Below are 23907 nucleotides of genomic sequence, written 5' to 3'. Positions count from 1 at the left end.
TAACTTAAAAATATGAAAAATACAGGACTATACTAAAGATTAATCATGGACGATGTATAGTGCAGATCAAGAGTGAAAAGCATGATAACAACTGGAGGATCTATGTAGCGTGAAGAAAGTAGTGCCTGAAGTGTATGTTTGATCACAAGTCATGCAAATAGCAGTATACTGTCAAGAACAAATCACCACATATGCCGAATTGCTACCTCATGCTTCCAAACCCAGAGACAAATGGGGTCCTCTTCAGGGATACCTTCTTTCCCAAAGCGCGATGAGCCGCCCAATGCCTCACCGACGGGCACCTGAATGCTTCCTTTCTTTTTCCTTTTTAATTTTTCTACCAAGGGTGCCTGGGTCTATCGATGTGGTCTCTAAATGTCCCATTGCTCCTAACACACTCCACATAACTCCTGTGCATGCCTCTGTGCTTCATATTTGTTAGTACTGTGCCACTTCATTGTGTGATGTCACTTAATGTGCTGTACAATGGACGATTGCTTTAAGGAACTATTGATGCTGTATAATACTTCACTGTGTATACTGTGACCATGTATTGTCATGTCATATGTTGAAAATTGGAAAAATAAAGTAAAAAAATAAATAAAAAACGTATGCACTCCTGTATCCGGCCAGGCTGAAGGTTATTTATGATAAGAAAACTCACTTCTTCGAAAGTCCCGCAGACGTCGAGGAATGGCTTGAAGTTATGTGCCTTGGAGCCAGCCAATGCAGCCACTCGGACTTCTCCTCGCAAAGCTCTGGCAAGCTCTTGAACCCAGGATCCTGACGATCTCAGACTCCTTTTTGTGGGAAAGGAAATGCAGGACCATCGCGTGAACAACAACGCCAGGACCAGGAAGGATCTCTTGCCGTTGCAGGGGCCTTTCGTGAAGACTCCATCAAAATTCCCACGGACTCGGAGGACAGCACCCTGAACTCTGATTCTGAACATAGTATAACTCTTTTCCCAACGATTACCCCCAGGGCGGCGGACGACTTAATCGATAATTGACAGATGACGAGGCCACTCGACAAGCTTGGAGCACTTCCGGAACTAAGTTTAGAGAAGTGCTAATGCAGACGGCATAGACTGCAGTCCCCTGCATCCCTCATATCCTTTTATTCTGTGTTCCTATATTTGAGCAATATCATTATGTCTCTAACCATTATTGAGATGTGGTGAGTTGAGGTCATAGTTAAGATTGTATGGTTAGACTGCCTTTATCTGCAGACAAATAGGCTATGCTTTGCAGGGGCTCCGAGGCTAGCAAGTAAAGGGTCATTTACTGCGGGAAAGCTGTCTATGACATGTCTCACTACCACCCCCCTCGGCCAGGCCTTAGAGCCACCAGGCAGCCAACCTTAATGTATACGTGACCATGATAAATGGCGACGACCCCCTTAACAGCGTATGCACCGTTATTAGTTCTATTTTTTTTGTGATTTCTAGCTGGGCCCAGTGCAGTTCAGGCACTGAGCCATGTTTTGTTTATGTTCATGGGGAATGGGACTCTTGGTCGGTATCGATATTTCAGCTCCATGCACCTGGGGCTGCTTCCTATATGCAGTGCCATGCCAAGTACTAACCCCACTTTAGGGTCTTACAACTTACTCACATGGAATGTTCGGGGGTTGAGAACAGTCCAGAAATGACATTGTGTACATGCATTCCTTCTTAGGCTCAGGGCACACATAGTATTCCTTCTGGAATCCCACTTAACTGAGTCAGAGACACAAAAAACTCGCAAAAAATGGAGGGGACAGATTTACTCCACTAACTACTCGGCATTCGCCAGGGGAGTGACTATTTGGGTACGTCATGGGGTTCCGTTTGTTGAACTGGAATGCCGGGTCGATGATCAAGCAAGGTACATACTGTTAAAAGGCACACTAGACAGATCCCTGGTGATCCTGGCCAGTGTTTATGCCCCTAACTTCGAACAGGACCGCTTTCTGCAGAGGCTAGGTGAGGCGCTGGTAGACTGGTAGGGTATCCCCTGGGTGTTGGGAGGAGACTGGATCGCAGTACTGGACATTACCCTAGACAGATCTCCCCCCCCTTCACGGCACGACTGCCAGTAAACTGAACACAGCCTCTTCTAATTTGATCGAATGGGACGCACTGAAGGTGGTGGTGAGGGGAGCATCTATAGGTTAATTAGTGGGGGTACGGCAGGAAACACACCATAAATTACTCAGAGCCGAACAACGGATGACCACGCTATAACGAGAAGTAGTGGCAGATTCAGACAAAAAAGAGGAGCTCCAGACCGCCCGTATTGAACACGCCGAAACGCTAGAAACACTAAGAATGATTGATCATAAAGCATTCCTGCAATGCAAACATACTGAGGCAGACAGGTCTGGCACGCTGCTAGCACGCATAGTCCGGGACACGCCCGACCCACTGGTTATAACTAGCATTCGTACTCCCAATGGACATATAGTCTATACCCAACAGGAAATGAACTCAGCCTTCCATGATTACCTTAACACACTCTATGCTGCACCCGCACCTGTGGAATACTCCTCCATTGCGGAATCCTTGCAGGATTTACCCATTCCGCTACTTTCTGATGAGATACAAAAGGGGTTGGATGGTCCTCTAACCCAACCAGAAATTCGAGCTGCGATAAAAGGTCTAAATCGTAATAAAGCACCTGGGATAGACGGGCTAACCATTGAGTTCTACCACACATACTCGGAGACCCTGGTACCTATGCTGGAAGTAGTATATAAAGCTGCTTTTTAGGCTGGCCATCTACCACACACCACCATGCAAGCACTGGTCACATCCATACCCAAACCAGGCCCCGATAGCCTTGACTTGCCTAATTATAGACCCCTCTCCCTGCTGGCTACTGAATACAAAATCTTACGTATGGCGCTCTCCAATCGCATACAGCCCTACCTCAATGCACTCATACATACTGTCCAGTGCGGATTTCTGCCAAATTGAAGCACATCTCTCAACACCAGGTGACTACATTATGTAATGAAGGCCACTCCGCGGGCTTACCAGACTGCGGGTTGCATAGCACTCGACCTCCGACAGGCCTCTCGTGGGGATATATGTTCGCAGCTCTCCAACGTTTTGGATTCCCAGAAACAGATCTCAAATGGATACGCCTATTATATACTTCCCCCACAGCCCAATCCCATACAGGAGGTTATATCTCTAATCAATATATGATTCACAGGAGCACGCGGCAGGGATGTCCGTTATCCCCACTTTTGTTCGTTCTTGCACTGGAACCCCTGGCAATAGCGCTCAGCGAGTCGGCTGAGCGGCTGGGCATACCTATAGATGGTGCGACTCACTTAACGTCCATCTATGCTGACGACATCCTATTGTATTTACGGGACCTGACAGCCGAGAATGCTCCTCTTCCTGATATTTTTACCCTTTCGAGCGTCTCTCTGGCCTGGCCATAAACGTAGGGAAATCTGTGGCATTCTTTTTCAGGGACGCACAATACCCAAATAACTGGCTGTTTGGCGACTATAGCTTGCCAGTGGCCCCCACCACCTTTAAATACTTAGGGATCCAAATCAATAGAACACAAGAGGATCAAATTGAAGGTAATATAGTGCGAGCCTTAACGGCCCTTCGTGCTAGTGGGGCCTTCTGGTCCTCCCTGCCGTTGTCAGTGATGGGCCGTATCGCGATCTCAAAGATGGTGATGCTCCCTCGCCTACTATACTACTTTGTGAATCTACCGGTCGTGATCCCACAGTCTATTTTTGATACATTGAATACCATACTGGTAGATCTTATTTTGGGAAAGGGCCGCAGACGTATAAGTCTACGTTAACTCCAACTAGGGACAAGCAGCGATGGACTGGGAGTACCTGACTTCAGGGCCTATTACTATGCTAGCCAACTCCAATGGCTGTCCTTCTGGACTGCGGAGAGAAATTTACAGAAAGTCGGGTTCACACCTAGGGAACTGGACTAGGGCGTACTGCACTCCTTGCTCCTACCCAAGGCCAAAATTCCCAGGGACAGACCCCCCCTATTACAGACGGCCCTACACTGCTGGAAGAAGGCACTATCTTATACCTCCCAGGTAGTCCCCTACTCGCCGACTATCCCCCTCCTAGGTAAACCCACCCCGCAAGGCAGACTCACGAAGGCCAGGATACTGGATGGTTGGAGGCAGGGGTGGAGGACTTTGGGGCGTTCTTTGGTGACGGTGGCCAATTAGACCACGACTCCTTCCTGCAGAGTACAGGCGCACCAGCACAGCTCTACTTATTGCACACTAGGGCAGCCCACTACATTAAAAACACATGGGCCCCACAGCGCAGTGAACCCCCACAGCACGACCTGGTACATCTCTTATACAACATGGGTAATGGGGGACACCTGGTACATTGGTTATACATTGGTATAAGGGCACACAGTGCGATCTCACTTTCCTCACTTAGAGGACAGTGGGCTGAGTACTCTGCCACGGAAATCACTGACAAAACATGGCAGAGTATGCTCGATCACCCAAAAAGAGTTTCCCTTAATGCCAAACTAAAGTACATTCAGACTATGGTTCTTCACAGATCGTATCTCACCCCCAAGCGGATTCACCGCATGTTCCCCGACGCCTCACACTGCTGTCCCCGATGTCAAGGAGAGGAGGCTGACTTCCTCCATATTCTGTGGTCCTACCCTCCTCTCCGGGGTTACTGGGAGGGGGTTCGTCACTCCCTGACTGATGTCACACATATTCCTCTATCGGAGGATGGCCTGTCCTGCCTTGTGGGCCTCCGTCAACGTTCAAAGGTATAGAAGGTATCACTAAAGTTTACAGACTTTGCCCTCATATTAGCAATTAGATCCCCCACCATGAGGTGGAAATCCCCTAGATGGCCAACATTATCCAGCTGGCAAGATGGCATGATACAATGGGGAAAGGCAGAGGGTGCAGCCCTCTGGAGAGAAGAAGTAAGAGGCCTTTGAAAAAAAAACATTTTCATGGACTGGGAGATCATGCTAAATGAGTTCGAAACGCTTGACTTACTGCTCCCAGGGGGTACCCCAACCCTATAACACACTGAGTCAGAATACGACTTGTTCATGGTGGGTTTCCGGACCAAGAACCATGCGTCGTATTCTATGTTCACTGTGGACTTCACTAGTACTGCATTGATGGCATCCCCTTTCATATCATAATGAATAATGAAGACATCGACCGATCAGGAGCAGGGACTGGGTGGGTTAGGGAGGGTGGGGACATGGTTGAACCTTTATTCACGTTACCTGGAAATGTAACTACTTTATGCTGTGCATTTATCCGTCATATCTGAAATGGCTTGCTAATCACATTGTCTACCGATATCATTTACCCTCCGTTTCCTGTTAAATACTAAGGAAGTAATAGGACAGATTCTTGAAACGTATATGCTGTAATTACTGTAAGTACAAAACGACTGTCTCTTTTGGGATATTCCTTTGCATCGAATTTGCTATTATGGTCATTAACAAAGTATGTTTTAAAAAAATGGGTGGCTCACTTAGTTTGGACTGTGGTACTGATCTAGCATTTGCCCTAATGAATGGTGATATTTTTTTTCAGTATGACTGGTACACCAAAGCTACATCCACAGTTGTGGACATTGTGCGCCGGCCAAAAGAAGGTGAGTGATTTGCTGCTTGAGACATCTTATTGTAGTTTAACAATTGCAAGCTAAATGATAAAGTAGTCCGTCTTGGATTGACTGAATATATCTGAGGGCATCTATCTTGCATATTTGGCATTTGCAAGCCCTGCTGTCATTATTTCTATAGTAATCATCCCAAAACAAAAAATTACAAAAACATGACAGTTGAAGAAACAAAAAGCTTTTGTTTCCAAGTGTTTGTTTCATAAAGACTGTGACATTCCTACAAGAGCCAATATGTAAATGTACATTTGATTACCAGGTACTAGATTGGATTGCTGGCCCCGATCTCATGCACTGTGACCCAAGCACATGCCACCCAACTGTATAGCGACGTGGTAGTTCAAAAATGTAATACCAGTGCTTTGGTATTGCATTCTTTAATCACAGTGAGTGGGGTGTGGTCTTGAGGGCAGGGGAGTAGCCAAGAACATAAAATACCTCCATCTATAAGTCATAGTACACTAAATGACCAAACAAAGTGAGCAATCCCAACCCTTCCTATCAAGAAGTGAGAATTGTTCCTCAAAGAAAAATGCGCAGAAATTTTGCAAAGTGAATAATTTTACAGTATCATTTTAAAGGAATTTGGTCAAACGCAGGATTTGCCTGTAGCTTCCGTCTTTCTTGCATCCTTCTTTTATTTTGTCCTTTTTATCCATCTTTTTCCTTCCTTCTATTATTTTCTACTTTCTGTTCTGTTCATTCCTTCTTTCTTTCCTTCTGTCATCCTTTTTTGTTCCATCTCTCATTCTTTCTATATTCCCTCTTCATCTTTTAATTCATTTTCTTTCCTTCTTCCCTTCCTTTCTTGTCATTCGTTTGTTCTTTTTTATTGCTTCCTTTCTTATTCACACCCTCTTGTTTTTCTCCCCTGCATTCCATCCCTCTTTTTTGTATTTCTACCATTTGTTAATTCTTTCCCTTCTTTCCTTCCATTACTCTTCCTTCCGTCTCTTGTATCTCCTTTCCAATATTTCATTCTATTTTCCTGCTCTCCTAATTTCTTTCCCTCCTTGCATTTTTCTTTTGTATTTGTTCCGTCCATCTTCTCTTCCCGCTCACCTTCTTTCCATCCTTTTTTCTTCCTTCGTTCTTCCCTCTTTTCTTTTTCTTTCCTTATTTCCACTCTTCTTGCAACTTCTTTCCACCCTTCTCCTCTTTTTCTTTCTACCTTTACTTCCTTATTTGCTTTGCTTCCACTGCACTTTCACTCCATTTAGCTCTCAGGTGTTTTTTATTTACCATTTTAATTACTTATCTTTCTGTCTGTGTTATTGCTTCTTTCTAACCACCCCATAGTTTTATCATCATAATTACTCTTGCAGTATTTTTTTTAATATTCTTTATATTAAACAATAAAGCAAAATTACATAAAATAACTCTCAGGTGAACGTCAGCGATGTAAACGCACAGGTTACAATACCATACAGAACGAAATACTCCACAGTTTATTAGTTAGGGTCCATCGGATTCTTGCAGTGCTGCATCAAGGCCTGATACAGGCGGATCACAAATGTTACCCCGGTGACTATTCCACGCTCCCTAGATCTTATTCCATTTCCGCGGGCACCCCCGGGCCACATAGACTGACTTCTCCCTAAACATGCACCAATCAAGGTCTTCCGCCCACTTGGTGACCCGGGGCGGCAGGCTAGATCCCCAGAGTTGGGCTATATTTCGCTTAGCCTCCATGTATGTCAACGTAACCCACTGTTTTTGATAGACACTCAAATCAGATGGTTCCCACACGTTCAGCAGACATCTCCGGGCCTCTGCCTTCACTTCCATTCCCAACACCTCCCCCAATTCAGCATGTATTCCGGACCAGTATGTCTGTACCACATCACAATGCCACAGTGTATGCATCAGGGTGCCCTCTTCTCCACACTCCCACCTACAGGCTCCGCTCTCAGCCCGCCCCACTCGTACCAGGCGCGGCCCCGTAATATAAGATCTATGCAGGATCTTCAGCTGCACCAATCAGAGCCGCATCTGAATAGCAACTACTTTGGGACAAGCCACTGCCTCAGTCCAATCCTCATCGTCTAACTCTAGCCCATCTGCACACCACTGAACTCGAATCTTTAGCAGTGGGTCCTCGGAACGATTCACAAATTTACGATAAATCAATGATATTGTCTTCTCCGGGATATGTCCGTCTAGTACCCGGTCCTCCAGAGGGGACGCCTCCGGGAGAACCGCACCCATCGGGACATGTGTAATTAAGGCATGCCTCACCTGCTAATATTGGAAATATTCATTTTGATGTAGGTTATATTGTTTCACCAAGGACTCAAACGTATGAACAGCGCCTTTCCCCCAGACATCCCTAATCCTAGAAATGCCAATGAGGTTCCACTTATCGAAGCCCTAGTCTTCCACATACAACCTAACTTCTCAGAATTGAACAGAGGGGTGGCCAACATTGGTTTACCCTCCCATCCTAAACATTTATTAGCCGCATGCCACACTCGTATCACAACGGCAGTCGGGCCAGTCAAGGGGAATTTACCAGGTCTAGAATATAAAGCTCTATCAATCATCCCTCCGGGGGCTTGACCCCGGTCCATGGTATAACCTGGGTCTCCTGGAATCCCATAGACTATATGGTTCACTGCGGCCAGCTGAGAGGCCCAATAGTACTTACGAATATCTGGGAGCCCAATCCCACCATCGTACCAAGGGAGGGTCAACTTGCTAAAAGCTATACGAGCACTACCACCCCAGAGGAGCTGCCTCTGGAGGGCCTCTATCTCCCTGAAATAAGCCATCGGCACTGGGTCCATCGAGTTCCGTAGTGCATACAAGAACCGAGGGAGCGCCATCATTTTAAACAAAATGGCCCTCCCGAGTAAAGAGAGAGGAAGGGACCTCCAGCGTTCCACGTCTGCCCTGCACCTACTCAAAGGAGCAGCCAGGTTATTCTCATAGCGCAACTTCGGATCGAGCGTAATATAAATACCCAAATACCTAAACCTAGTCATCTCAATCCGCACAGGGCACGACCGCGGGACCACCGGATGGTCCCCGACCACTACAAAGATCACCGACTTGTCCCAATTGATGACCAAGCCGGAATACCTGCCAAAGATAGCCAATACATCCAGGAAAGCCCCAAAGGACTCCTTAGGCCTACTTAGGTAGAGCAACACATCGTCGGCATATAACGAAATCTTGTCTTCCCAGTCGGAAGTCCACCGCAAGCCCCTGATCGACCTATCCCATCGCACCCACGCAGCCAACGGTTCCATCGCGAGCGCAAAAAGCAGAGGGGACAGCGAGCATCCCTGTCTAGTTCCCCTCCCCAGCTGAAAATCACGAGACCTGCAGTTGGTGACAATCACTCTAGCCAGGGGTTTAGTATACAATAAGCGCACCCAACTGATAAACTCACTTGCAAAGCCAAACTTTTCAAACACCGCAAATAAATACTGCCACTCCACCCGATCAAATGCCATTGAAGCGTCCAAGGAGACCAACACCGTCGGTTCCAATATTTTTAAGGCCCCCCCAAGGACCCCTTGTAACCGACACAAATTCAGTGCCGTATTGCGACGTGGCATAAAGCCAGACTGGTCCGAATGAATCAGAGACGTGATCACCTTGACTAACCTGGTCGCCAGGAGCTTAGCCAATATCTTAGATTCCTCATTAAGGAGTGATATGGGCCTATAGGAGGAGCAGTGCGTCTTAGGTTTGCCCGCTTTATAGAGAACCACTACATTGGCGATACGCTGATCATACGGGAGCTCACCACATTCCCTACTTTCAATAAACATGGCACGCACATATGGAGCTAGTTTATTAGCACTCAACTTATACAATTCGATAGGGATCCCTTTCGGACCAGTCGCCTTACCAGATTTTATCTGTCTAATCGCATGGGCAACCTCATCTTCCGTCAGTGCGGAATCAAGGAAACCTCTATCATCCTCTGACAAACAAGGCATAGCAATGTCCCTGATCATCTCACAATTGTCAGCCACCGTAAAGGCACTCCCCGCCGTATAAACTTTCTGATAATAATCAGCAAACTCATCTGCCACTGCCTTTGGATCTGTAAGCATCTGCAACTCCGACCCCTCCAACTCCAGCACCAACACTGAGGTCCGCTCTCCACATTCAAGCCAAGCAATCAACTTTACAGCCTTATCTCCATGTTCATAAATACGGCTCTGGACCGCTGCATGGCTTGCTACCGTCCTATCTCTAGCCAGCACTCTATACTCTTCCTCACGGAGACGCAACTGATGAAGATCAGCCGGCGCATGTGTCTCAGTCACTTTCTCTTCTAAACGTGCATTTTCCGCCTCCTTCCGAACCATTTCCGTTTGTGCCTTCTTCTTCTTCCCGGCCACCAGGGACAACACCTCCCCCCTCGCCACGGTCTTATACGCTTCCCAAAGGGTTTGGGTGGAACCTACTGATCCTATATTCTCCCGGAAGTAACAATCCGACATTCGAAGAACTTCTTTCTTAATGGCGGGATCTTTTAAGTGTCACACACTAATGGGAGCAACCCTGCCAACTGCCGGCAACTCTAGGTCAAGGTACACCCACAACGGGAAATGGTCAGATATTCCTCTCCCGAGGTAACGGGCCTCCCGAATATTAGGCGCCATCACTGCCGGAATCAACACATAGTCCAGCCTAGACAGGCTACCATGAGCCGCCGAGACATGAGTATAATGCATGGCTGTCGGGTTACGTACACGCCAACTATCAATCAGACCCAATGCTGCCAGAAAGTCCGGCAACCATTTTTGTGATTGTCGAAGCACACAAGATGGACTACGATTCATTTCGCCATCTAAAACTGAATTAAATTCGCCGCCGATTACTAAATCGCCCAGAGGTAGTGAGAGGAAAACGCTGCCCAGATCGCAATATGTTTCGTTCTGCAGGCCAGGTGGCACATACACCGACAATAAGACAACAGTTCGACCCCCAACCTGCCCAGATATCCCCACATACCTACCCCTCTGATCAATCCAAGTGTCCTGCACCGACAGCTGGAAGGAGTTCTTTACCAATATCCCAACACCCCTGGAACCAGTAGTGAAGCCAGCATGCGCCACTAACTTGTACCCTCCCTTGTGGAGTGCCAGACATTTATTACTAATTAAATGGGTCTCTTGTAAAAGCACTACATCTGGAGAAAGCCGCCTAATAAACTGACTCACCATCCCTCTCTTAATCTTGTCTCCCAGGCCATTAACGTTCCAACTCAAAATTTTCATCCCAGACCCCTTAGCTCTACGTGGTTCCGCACCCATGCAACACAAGTCTCGCTACAATGTCAACACCTGAGAGAGAAAAAATAAAACAACCACACTCATACCACAACATCCCCCCCTCCACCCCCCCACCCTGCACCCCTGCACTCTGCATTTGCCAGACCCCAACTCGCAGTGTGCCTGTCGCCCCATAATCAAACTAAACTACTATCTAAGTATAGATATGAGGAGGAGCACAGCGCCCCGACCCCCAACCCCTGTCCGAATCAAACACGGTCCCATATCCCACAGCAGGAGAGTGTGCACACAATCGAGTTATCGCTCCCCCCCCCCACCCCACCGCCCCCACACCACAGTCTATGGCTGTTCATGAGATCACTGGTCCTGTGCTTCTCCTTCTTCCTCACCACTGCGCCCCGTGGCTCTGTCTGTGTCTGAAGACCATCAACCCAGTCCGATGCCACCTCAGGATTGTCAAAAAAACAGACTTTTCCATGGGCCTCAACTTGGAGCTTAGCAGGGAACATCATAGCATACTTATATCCTTTGTCCAGAAGCCGCTGCTTATTTCTAAGAAAACTTTGCCGCTGTCTCTGTACTTTCTGGGTGAAGTCCGGATAGAAGTTAAGAGTCGAATTTTCCAACTTCAACGGCCCCTTTGACCTGGAGCCCTGCAAGATCACATCCCTGTCCCTAAAGTTGAGGATCCTTACAATCATCGGTCGAGGAGAAATGCCCGGGCGCGGCTGTCCGCCAGGCACTCTGTGCGCCCTCTGGACGGTAAAAAAGGTACTTAGGCCTTTAGGTTGCAGGCGATTCAAAATAATGTCCTCAACGAACAGGTCGGGGGCCCGTCCCTCTGCTTTTTCCGGGACCCCCATAAGACGCACATTGTTCCTCCGGCCCTCCCTTCGAACTCATCCAACTGGCGACTCGCCGCCTCTCTAGCTGCTTTCAAGCTCCGCACCTCCTGCTGAAGTTCCGTCACGTCATCGGTCAGGCTTGCCGTCTTAATATCTAGGGACTTCACCTTTTCACTCGTTTTAGTGAGGTCGGTCTGGATCAGATTGACCTCAATGGTCACTGTATCAAACTTATGGTCCAGCGATTTCATTTTTTGGTCCAGAGATGTTTTAACACTATCGATGGCCGCCATCACATCATGTAGTGTGAGTTCAGTATTAGAACCAGAAGCATCCACTCCACCATCTTGCACCCAACGGGTGAGCCCTTAGGCATCGTATACCGATCCAATTTATTGGACTGCACTTGGCGGACTCCTCTGGTAGATTTAGCCTGGGACTTCTCCGCCTCAGGCCTGGTCGCCATCGCAACTTCCGGAGCAAGGCCGCCCGTTCACCGAAGCCACAAATGTCCCTCAGCACCTCGGCCAGCTCCCAGGGGACTTCGTCTCTCTGATCTCTATTCGTTCGATCGTGATCTATTCTGGTACGTCCACATCTAATGCCATCGCACTCGTCCACTGTCAACTGGTGTGCAGGTGTTTGGGGGCGAGGGGGTCACCCCTACTAAAGCGACCGCGACCGGCAACCAACATGGGGTTTGGATCGGCCACTTCCGGTGTCCAAACCCGCTGTTGTTCAACTCGGGTCGGGGTCGGAGTACACCCAAGACCCCGGTCGCCTTCCGGTCGTAGGCCCCAAACTTGCTGACCCCACAACTTTGCAGTCCAATTTCGGAGCCGGTCGCGGAATTCTTCATTCGATGCCGCCTCCTTTCTGCCACTCAATTCTGATTCACCTGGACAGGATTATAGGATATTCCCGGTGGCGGCTAGAGTCTCGGGAGCCCCGAGCTCACGCGGCCATCTTGGATGCGCGCGAAGCACCTCCCCCTCTTGCAGTATTTATTAGTTACTGCTTCTGTTTTGCAATAGCTGATGTAGCCAGTATTTCAATAAGCCCGTGCACACTGTGATTGAGTACTACTGATAAGGCACATAAAGTTAGGTTACATAAGATCTGTACTGCACCAAATAGTCGTTAGATGCTGTTAGCTGCGCTACTCCTGATCAATCAAATTATTTTGTTCTGACATTTCTTCATTGAGAGTTTTGCAGATATCAACCTACAGTATAACGTGGTCAAAGACCCAGTTGGATAAATATGAATAGGTACCACAGTTCATACCCCATTCTGTGAAACAGAAGCATGATAGAGTGTATTTCAACTTAACAGAAACAAGATAAAATCAAACCACTTTTTTTTATAGTTCTATTTTATTAAAGACAAGAAGTGACATTACAGGAAGCAAACGTATGCAGGCGATTATGGCAGGACATTGGCACATGACAAGCAGCAAACATGAAACACTTGGTCCAAAATTGGCTTTCTCACTACCTCCCATCATTTAGCCTTCCTATACCCATGTCATCACTAATCTGCGGGGGCTCGCATATACTTCCCCTGAATGCATTCCACTTCTCCCAGATCTGTATCCACTTGTTGGGGCATCCTCTAGATACGTAAATGGCCTTTTCTGTCACCATGCACCGGTCCATATTGTTACCCCACTCATCCAGTCTAGGTGGGTCACACGCCTTCCATTTCCGAGCTATGTTTCTTCTTGCAACCATCCGTCCTAGAGTCACCAATAACTGTTCCTTGGAATTCAGGTCCGTCGGGCCCCTGACATTTAAAAGACCCAGCTTGATGTTACAGTCAATCTTTTGTCCCAATACGGTTTCCATGTAGCTCGCTACCTCTGGATGGTGATACACTCCCATAGCATGTGGATAAAAGTGCCCTTATACCCACAGTTCCTGGGCCCCCCTCCCTCTGTGCAATACCCCATTTTTACTAGCATGGGACCGGCAAGGTAGATTCTATGTAATATTTTCAACGGTACCAATCGGAGCCTTGAGGAAATTGCCACCTCTTTAGGGGAGGCCAGTGCCACAAGCCACTCTTCATCGTCCAGCCCCCCCCCCCCAACGTCATAGTCCCATTTTGCCCGAAGTCGGAATAGTGGGTACGCCATGTTATTGATTAGCTTTTTATCTGTGAGCGATATGGCTTTCTCTGGCAGATGCCCGTCTATGACCCTAACCTCGAGCGGGGAAGATTCAAGCGGTGACTCACCCTTAGGTAGTACAGTTAATAAAGCGTAAGCGTATCTGATCTGTAGGTATCTAAAATATTTGGTACTTGCCAGCTCATATTCCATTTGCAGTTGGGTGAAGGGAACCCCATCGCCCGTCTTCCATAAATCTCCCACTCTTGATATACCTATGAGGTCCCAGTGGTCAAACCTCTTCGTACAAATCAGATTCCCCAGCTGGTCGCTGTACCAAAGTGGTGTGGCTAGTGTGATCCTGTCCTGCCAGCCCAAGCTCTTCGTAGCTGCTTTCCAAACCTGGCTCACGTGACCTGTGGGCCGTCACTCTCAGCTTTGTTGCATTGGAGTATAGAGCCCCCACAAAGCTACCCCCGGTAGAAGCCATCTATCCATTTGGAAACCAGGGTCTCCCTCCGTCCTGTACGTACATTGGTTTATAGCAGTGAGCTGAGCTGCCCAATACTGATTTTTAATGTCCGGGAGACCAATTCCCCAGTCTAACCACCCTAGTGTTCACTTCTGGGTTGCAATCCTTGGTAGTCTACCGTCCCATTGCTGGTCGCTAAGGGTGCTGTTAATTTCCTGAAACCTGGTGTGGTGTATTCTGTAGTGCATATAAGAATCTCGGGAGGGACATCATTTTAAATAGGGCTGTGCGCACCTGTAGGGTCAAAGGGAGCGATTTCCAGGTTTTGTAAGTCACTCTTCAGCTGTTGCAATGGAGGCTGAAGGTTTAGGTCAAAAAAACGGGATGGTTCTTTAGAGACCCAGATCCTCAAGTATTTAAAGTCGTCCCGAGCTTCAGTAATCGTAAATCCCCGGGGAAGTGAAGGCCTCGCCCCACTGAGGACATATAGTCCAGTTTATTTTGTTCCCGGCAAAGCTACCAAGCACTTGAAAGATATGCAATACCCGGTTAAGGGAGGCCGCTGGCAAAGCTAAGTATAGCAAGATGTCATAACCGTATAATGAAATACAGTCCTCCCAGCCTTACGTCACTTGAGTCCTCTGACAATCGGGTTTCTCTGTATCCACATCGCCAGTGTCTCGAGTGTGAGGGCAAAAAGCAGTGGGAACAGGGGGCAACCCTGCCTAGTGCCTCTACTAAGCGCAAAAGTGCAAGATTTCTTATTGTTGATGACGATTTGGGCCAGCGGTTCCTTATACAGAAGCCAACCCCATCTGATAAATTCCTGGCCCAGTCCCAGCTTTTTAACACTGCAAACATGTAGGGCTATTCTATTATGTCAAATGCCATGGCAGCATCAAGAGACACCACTAAGGCATTCTTCAGATTGTCTTGGCGCGTCTCAGCACCCTGTGTAGCCTACGCAGGTTAAGGGATGTGTTCCTAGCTGGCATGAACCCCGACTGGTCCGGATAAACCAAGTTTGTATTTACCTTCAGCAAACGAGTGGCTAGGACCTTCGCCAATATCTTGGCTTCCCCGTTAAGCAGTGAGATTGGTCTGTAGGAGGAACACTTGTTCTTCAGCTTGCCCTCCTTATGGATAACCACTATCATTGCCAACCTCTGGTCTGTGAGGAGTTGACCCGTTGTCTTACTCTTGTGAAACATGTGAGTTAAGTAGGGGGCGATCTTACTTGAGGTCGATTTATAAAATTCAATGGGTAGACCTTTGAATTTTGAATTATTGATCTGTCTAGGCATTTTCTTCTCCACTTGTTTAACATTTTTTACAAAGCACCAGTTAAGCTGCATGTCCTCAGGTGCAAAGCATGCCAACACTGCCTGCCTCCATCTGCGAATACCTCTCTGATTAAAAAGTGGTTTTAAAAGCAGTTTCCTTTCCTGTGTTAGTTCTTTGAACGTACAGAGAAGGTACAGCATATCTTCTTTCGCTATACCGCATAGGCGACAAATTGAAGCAGATTGTTTTTTCAGCCAATTTTTAAAGTGCTTTGTGCATGGAAGCAGGCCTAATCTGTATTTTAAAATTTTAATTTTGGTAAATTTGGCAAACCCCAAAGCTAGATAATGTTGTGCAGCCAAGGAGATATAGGAGCTCAAAATCATCCAGCTGTGTGAACTTTTTGATAGGCCTGCCTTGTCTTCAATCCAGGATTGGTTCTTTACTATTCTTTGTTGTTTTTTTTCAGAAGGCAATGACTTATAGAAGTTACCCAAAGTTCTGTGAGACCTAAAGTGGTCAGACTAGTATTCTGTAGCCTTCTGCAGCTGCCTTACGCTCTGCCGGTGGGGATCTTGCGTCTTGATCTCCCTGCGATTTCTCTCGCCCATGGGGTTGGCCATGATTGCCCCTCTTCCCGGCCTGCCGCCTACCGTCAAGCCAGTCCCAGGTCTACTCGGGAGTGGCGAAGAACCAGACCTTCCCTTCCTACTCCACACTCAAGTTGGCCGGGAAGAGCATTGCATGCTTAACGTTCTTGTCCCGTAGTGGTTTCTTGACTTCCATGAAACTTCGTCTCTGGTGTTACACCTTGAGGATGAAGTCCGGAAAGAAATTCACTCTGCTGTTCTGGAATTCGATTGGTGGAGTTATTCGAACCGTCTGGAGGATAATGTCGCTGTCTCTATTGTTAAAGATTCTCACAACTATAGGTCGGGGTGAGGTTTTGGTCTGCCGCTGGTTAATCTATGTGCTCCTTCGACCGTAAAGAACGTCAACAGCCTAGTTAGTTTCAGGTAAGTCATGACCACGTCTTTAACGAAAACAAGTCCGTCGGTGGATCTTCTGCTTGTTTCAGGCCCCCCAGTATGAGAACATTATTGCGCCGTGAGCGCCCCTCGTATTCATCCAGTTGCACCTCCCACTCAGGGTCTGGAGGTCGGCCACCCTCCACTGTAGGGCGGTCATGTCAGCAACGAGGGAGCCCGTGGCCGACTCGACGTATTTGCGTCTGGTATTCATGGAGCGCATATCTGCTCAGATCATGGAGACTTCAGAGGATAGAGTCAATCCTGGTCTCCAATGACGTCCTCACCGTCGTTATGGCTGTCAGTATGTCTTGCAAGGTCGGCTCCTTTGCCCTGTTACGTGCCTGTTGTTTCTCTGGGGGTCCTCTCCTCCCTTTTGGGTGGGACTTGAGCCCATGTCCCAGGTGAACTTTTTCAGCTTGGCCTGCATTGAGGCCTTAGAATTATGCCCCCCGGCCATGACTAGGCAGCGCGGGTCCGAGTAGGAGTGGATGCAGGCTAAGCAGGCGATTCCTCTGCGGTGCGTGGTATAGCGTCGTTGAAGTGCGCCCACTGTCCAAGGTTACGCTGGTGTTGTGTGAGGCGCCGGATCGTTCGCTGGGGTGCGTGGGCAAGGCTGACTATTCTGCACCTACGACTGAGGTATTGTGGTATCGCCTGGTCTTCAGGTCGCAGACTAGCAATGTGGGGTTTGCGCCAGCTTTGGTATGTTTGTGGGGCAACTGGATTTACCTCAGGCTCACAGACCAGCACACCAGTCAATGGACCAATCAGCCCCTTGTTTCATTCCCAGTGTACCTAATTCTCCTGGTCACTTCCAGAGCGGGGAAGGCAAGGCTCTCGCTTGTTGTGGTCACTAAGAGGCAAGTGGCACCTACCAATATGGCGTGGCTGCAGTATTGAAGCCTGGCGGCAAAGGGTCATAACAGCCGCATTCGTCCCTGCTGTCTGCCTGTGGTCGGGCATCCCCAGAGCTACAGGACTCAGCCCCGACTTGCGCCTCCGTCTGCTGCACGCCGCGCTGCCCCCCAGCAGGGTGTGATCATCTATGGCCGGCTCCGGTGCCCCAAAAAGCACTCTCCACTGCGTGCGAGCAGTGCAGACCACAACTACTGCCAGGGAGCCATTGGGAGGCTCCCACTTCGCACTGCTGCACAACTCACCGATCTGGGAGAAAGAGACAGGTCTAAGTTTCCGGAGTGCACTTCCTTCACTTCCTTGGAGGTGGGCCCGACTCTGGTTGAATCGCCGCCTCTCATCCGTCCCAAAGCCGATCACGCTTGGGGCCGCTCACTCGATCTGTGCCCCGCCTACCAGGATCTCTCTGTCCACGGGGTCAGGTTGGAGCCGATCGTCGCCCCTAGTCTCTCCTACACCGGGCCGTGTTGATTTAGGCACCGCAGGCCAAACAGGATATGTAAGACCTGGGAGCTGAGTGCATAGCACGAGCAGGGCCTACTCGCTCCTCCTCCACCACAGAGGGGGCTCCCCCAGGCTAGTTGCATCGCCAAGTCGTTCTCAGCCGGTCCGCATTCAAATTGGCACTTCCTCAGCTCGAAAGGATCCTGCTGGGATCAGGTACTCGATTCTGCCAGATGTGTCTCAGTAATCACAGGATTAATTATCTAATTGTATAATAATAGAATGGGTGTACAGGGACGGAGACGCCTCAAGGTGCAGCCATGTTGTTCAGCCGTTGGTCACACACCCCTACTTTTCAATTTTAAGACTGCAATGGACCAAGTGTGTTTTGCTAGAGCAGAGGTGTGGCAAACCCCTTTGATTAAAACATGGAGGCATCAGACCCCAATAGGTCTAAGCTTGGCAGCCCTGTGAGACTGTTAAACATTAAAAAGTACAGTTGTTCTATGCTGTGTGGTGGGATAGTGGGTGCTCTGGAACAGGGTGAGGATGAATAGTGCAGCAGGGTGCTCAGACTTCCAGAGTTATGAGTATTTACATCACTCCCTGGGATCTGGTAGGAACCCTCTCCCTAACTCATCAAACGTGTCCAACTGGTCATTCATGCAATAGATCACTCTTCACTATTCATATTGCATAACCGGGAAATAGCATCTGACTTTCGGTCAGTCCTCCACAGCCTAAGGATGCCCAGTTTAGCTACTGCTAATACAGAAGTGAATCCTCTAGCCTTCTGATGTGCAACTAAGAGGTAGTCACTATGATTGTGAAGTAACGCTGCCTGACTCGTCAACTGTCCCCAACAAATTGTTCATAACCACTCATATGTCTCTCCAGTAGTTGATCAGGGCAGGGCACTCATACCTTCAACATACTGCTCCAAGAAAGATTCCCAAATCTTTGGACCGTTTTGGGGACCAGTTCCATCTGTGTAGTACCTTGTAGTAACTCTACTTTAGGTACGCTTCCAAAAGTTATTTATCATGCTGAGTCATAAGGTCTGCCCAATCCTCATCTGTATACTCTTCGTAACTGGTGCAACCACCAGGTTTTCAACTGTGCAGATACGATTGAAGAGTTTGTATAGACCTGCAACAGTTACCTTAAAAGTATCCCATGTACGCAGGTAAGCAAGTGCAGAGGAGTGTTGGAGCATCAAGGAACAAGGTTTTAGGGTCTCCTGGACACAATGGCACTGTCTCGGGAAATCCCAAAAGAGGGTCAGAGGTAAATGGAATTCATCCCTAGTGTCCACAGATTTTTCTAGTCTGCCCTCTATTAACAACTGCTCTACAGTCTGTCGCCCTCTAACCCAAAATCTTTCTCAGGAAGGTTCTAGAACCCAGATTGTAATGAAGGCATTGTTCCACAGGGGATACCTTTGTGTACTTAGCCCTGCTAACCCCACTGAACTATATGCTTTATGCCATGCAAACGTTAAGACTTGTAATCCAAGGTGTGGTTCTTGGGCCTCCTTGAACAATAATGGGAGCTTCTCTTCCTTATCCTCCCCCGTGGACCTACTATCTCACCAAGAAGACCTATTTTTGCCACTTATCCTTCTGTCAGTAAACTGGGTGTAATTGTGTCAACAATCGGACAGTATGCAAACCAACAGTTAGGATGTGCTCTGTAAAAAGGAATTTAACGGAGCCTGCTGAGGTTGGGATCATGCCTGCTATTTTCTTTTTTTAACTTGACTGATTGTGGCACTCAGCAAGCATCACATTGTTCATATTGTGTATTAGGCTCTTTATCAAAGCGTTGTTTCTGTTGTTAAATTAAGTTACCAGTATATATTTGAATGGGAGATTTTGTCAAACAGCACTGTGGAAGTACCTCCCACTGCCTTATGCTAACAGGGGACTTCAATGTGCCTCCGTGCGGGAATCCATCTAATCCTGCCATGGGAGAATTGGGTTGTGACAGGATGGAGGGTCTTCATTTTGAACACTCTGGCCGGGGAAATGCGCTGAATTATCTACTTAATGAATTTAACCTGGTCTCCACCATGTCTGTGGTGGATGTTTGTAGTAAACAGTCTGTTCCCACATTCAAGGGACATTCGGGGGGTCCTTTATAGACCATATCTTGATCTCTAATGGTCTCCAATCGACCATACTGGGTTTTAAAATTCAGGAAAGTATTTATAGTGACCATAATCTTGTTTGTGTTCATGTGGTAGGTAATTTACTGAACTCACAGGATAAGTCGATAACCCCCGGCGTCTTGAAACTCACGGACGGAAGGCGCCAACTTAAGTGGTCAAAGGTTAATTCAAATTTATTCTATGATAGTATTCATAAATCATGTGCCTCTGAATTACCTTCTTACATGTCTCCCGTCTCCCTTCCCCTGGACATCCTCCAAGCCTTCGAGGGGATTGTTACTAAAGTAGGGTCTTTATTAACTGTCCCTATAACTGGCCCATTGCTTAGGGACCCCAAATGGTTTGACCATACCTGCTCAAATGCGGCCAGAGAGTTAAAGGTTGCACTGAAAATTATCCCAAGTGTTGACTCCCAGATCCGGTCCCTACGTCTAACTTATAAAAAGGCCTTGGCAAAAAAGAAAGGCCGAATTTAAGGAAATGACCTAGAAAGAACTCTTAGATCCTAACACATGGAACAGCAGTGAGAGATTTTGGGGAATAATTAACAGACCACTGTTTAACAGGGAAGGGGAGAATGAAATTGGCACCAATATCACTGAAGAGGACTGGGTGTCACATTTTAGCTCTATATTTAAGAGCAACACTTCCCAGCTAGATTCATATTGTGGTGGGCATGGCGCAACTTCACTCCATTTTAATATGAAAGAGGTTGAGAAAGGAATCATAGGGCTGACGAGTAACAAAGCGCCGGGCCCAGATGGTATGCCCCCGGATCTCTTTAAATCAAAAACGTCACTATGGGCGCCGGTGCTTACGGCTGTACTTAATGCAGCAGCAGACTCTGGCTGCCCAAGGTCATGGGGTACTTCCACAAATTTGCCGGTGTTTAAGAAAGGAGACCGCAATAGCACTACCTGTTACAGACCAATCTCCCTCATTGACTGCGTGGTCAAGTTTGTGGGAAGAGTAGTGCTGAATAGACTGACATCTTGGGCTGATGATAACAGGGCTATCTCCGAAATTCAATATGGGTTTCGCGCAGGTCACTCTACATTTGCACAATGCCTTAATCTGTACATGGTCCTCTGGAAATACACAGTAGCACGACGGGGCACCATCTACATGGCGTTCATGGACCTTTCCTCCGCGTTTGACTGTGTCAACCGGGGGAAATTGTGGGAGTCCATGGGCAAGATGGGGGTGGAGGCCACCTTTGTTAATTTCCTGAGGGACCTGCACAGGGAGACAAAGGCCAAGGTCAGATTCTCGCAGGACCTTAGGGTTTCCAGGAATTTTAGAGTTGATAGGGAAGTAAGGCAGGGGTTTATTCTGACCCCCTTCCTTTTTAATTTATATATCAACCAGCTGGATGAGTCCCTGGTTAAAACTGGAGTTGACTTCCCATATGTTGGGCGCAGGGGTTTGCCTGTTCTGCTATATGCAGACGACGCCGTCCTCATGGCCAGAACCGCAAGAGGACTGCAGACTTTGTTGAATGCTTTCTGCAGTTTTATGGCTGCTCGCGACCTAGCCATTAATAATTACAAATCTTACATCATGCAGGTGGGGTCGCGTCCCAAGAAACAGTATCTATTTGTGGTGAACACAGAGAAGGTTCCCCTGACTACAACATGTTCCTACTTGGGAGTCCTATTTGATGACCAGTTAAAATGGGGACTGTTGTTGCAAAGAAAAAGAGGAGAATTAATTCGGGCAAACACAGCCATCTTCAACTTTGCAACGAAAATGGGCAAGCGACCGATCGCCGCCCTGTTGAAGATTTATCAGGCGAAAAGCGCCGCATTAGGAAGCTATGGCAGCGAACTATGGGGGTATGTAGTAGCCAAGGGCATTGGGGTGGCTGAGAATAATTTTTTTTGGGACAGATTCTGGGGGTACCCAAAGGAAACTCTAACTTGATAGTTCACCAGGAAACCGGTCTACCCTTCACCGGCGATACCATAGCACTACAGCCTTTATTATTTTGGCTGAAGTGCTGGTTAAACAAAGATTTAGTCCTCAACCATCAGCTATTAAAAGAAGTATTGTCCTTGGATCATATGCTCGATATCCAATGGCTAAAATACTTAAAAGGCTGTTTTCTTGAGCTAGGGCGCCCGGACCTTTTTTAAACCCAGACTCAATTGTTACCGCAGAAGTGGGGATTGTAAAAACATCTTTTATATTAATGAAAAGACTTAATCGAGATGGAGTGGAACTGGCAAAACCTAACGTCCGTAAACATGTGATGCTTAAAACCACGCCGTTACTGGAGCCATATTTATCATGGTCCACGAGCGGTTTCTGTTAACAAGTTTCCGGCTGGATTATTTTAATTTATTATTGGCTGTTCTGAGGGGTTCCCACAGAGGTCAAGTGTTACCGCCCTGCGGCTGCGACAATCTGTCTCCGCAGGATTTGGTGCACTTTTTATTTGTTTGTCCCCTCTATGATGTATCCCAGCGGTACTTTTTAAAACCTCTTTTAAAAAAATTGAATTTTACCCAGGTCCGCCCAGCCGTCTGTTATTTACAAATGTTAAAACCTGAAAGCACTTTATTTGTGATTGGTTTCTTGAAATCAGCCCTAAAATCCAGAAATTGTAGGGAGAACTAGCAGTCCCACAAATCATTAACATTGTATTTGCAGTCTACTCTCAAATGCCTACATGTATCCTATGGGTGATTGTTCATATATTGCACTTTACTTTTTAAATGGAATGAATTTTTATAAGGATTGGGATCATGGATATATTTCATGTTTTAATTGTGTTTTATATTAATTGTGGTATTGCTGCTTTCATGGTTTTTACTTCTGAAAAACCGAATAAAGTATTTTGAAATGAAATTAAATTAAATGAATGGGACTCTGCAGTTTAGGATCTGTCGTGGGTCATACAGTTTGAGACTTTGGATAGAAGTGGCTTGAAAGTGGTGCAATGTCTTACAATGCACCTATTGTTTTTTTGTGCTGTGGAATCTTACCATATTAAAAAAGGCAGGCAGTGTGAGGAAGGAGTAAGTTAAAGTTATGCACTATAGTGATCTTGTTTCAGTTAGCTTGGGGTAGAATAGTGCAGCATGTTCTGTATTAACCATAATACTGTAATACCAGTAGTCCAGATCTGTTCATTATTTACTGAACTTAACAATATAAACCTAACACTTAGCAAACTTGCCCATGGGTGATTCAAAATGTTGTTAACTTTGTGGTCCTTCCACTACAGAAATTGTTGCACGGAAATCAGATGAAATCAAATTTAAAAAAATCTCTGTAACAGAAGATAAAGCACTCCTGCATTTAGTAAAATGGTGGAACAAAATTACTTGGTATAACAAAGATTTCATAGCTTTCCTAAAGGTAACCACTAGTCAATGTTCCTCAGTGCCTCGGGTAACCCTTTGCACTTGTAACATGCAATTGTTGGAAATTCTCTCTGTTCAGCCCTTTTTCTCAGTGTGTCCTGTTAAATAGTAGACTCTTCTTTGATAATCTCATAAGACTCTGGCTCTGAGGTACAGGAGCAGGTATTTCTTCAAGCAACTGGATGCCTTGTGTAGGAAAGTAGGATCTGCTTCTATTGTTACCTTCACTTTTTTGCTTGATGTAATGCTGTATCTGACTAGTCTGCCTGGGATCCTGCTCATCAGGACCCCAATCGCTCTGTTTTCTCCCCTAAATTGTTATGTTCAGTACTTAGGTGCATCCCAGATTGGA

The 23907-nt window shown here is 47.1% G+C and overlaps 1 protein-coding gene across 1 annotated transcript in view; it reads left to right on the top strand.

Moving 5' to 3' along the window:
• Positions 1-23907, top strand: part of APEH (acylaminoacyl-peptide hydrolase) — an 883124-nt gene that overhangs the window by 446551 nt on the left and 412666 nt on the right. Inside the window, exon 11 of the mRNA XM_086938781.1 lies at positions 5574-5634. Coding sequence (XP_086794907.1) covers positions 5574-5634 — 61 coding nt within the window. The remainder of the gene's footprint in view (positions 1-5573; positions 5635-23907) is intronic.

Source organism: Lissotriton vulgaris, chromosome 9 (assembly GCF_964263255.1).
Source record: "Lissotriton vulgaris chromosome 9, aLisVul1.2, whole genome shotgun sequence".
NCBI lineage: Eukaryota > Metazoa > Chordata > Amphibia > Caudata > Salamandridae > Lissotriton > Lissotriton vulgaris.
The sequence above is the reverse complement of the archived record's forward strand: the minus strand, read 5'-3'. Positions and strand labels throughout refer to the sequence as shown.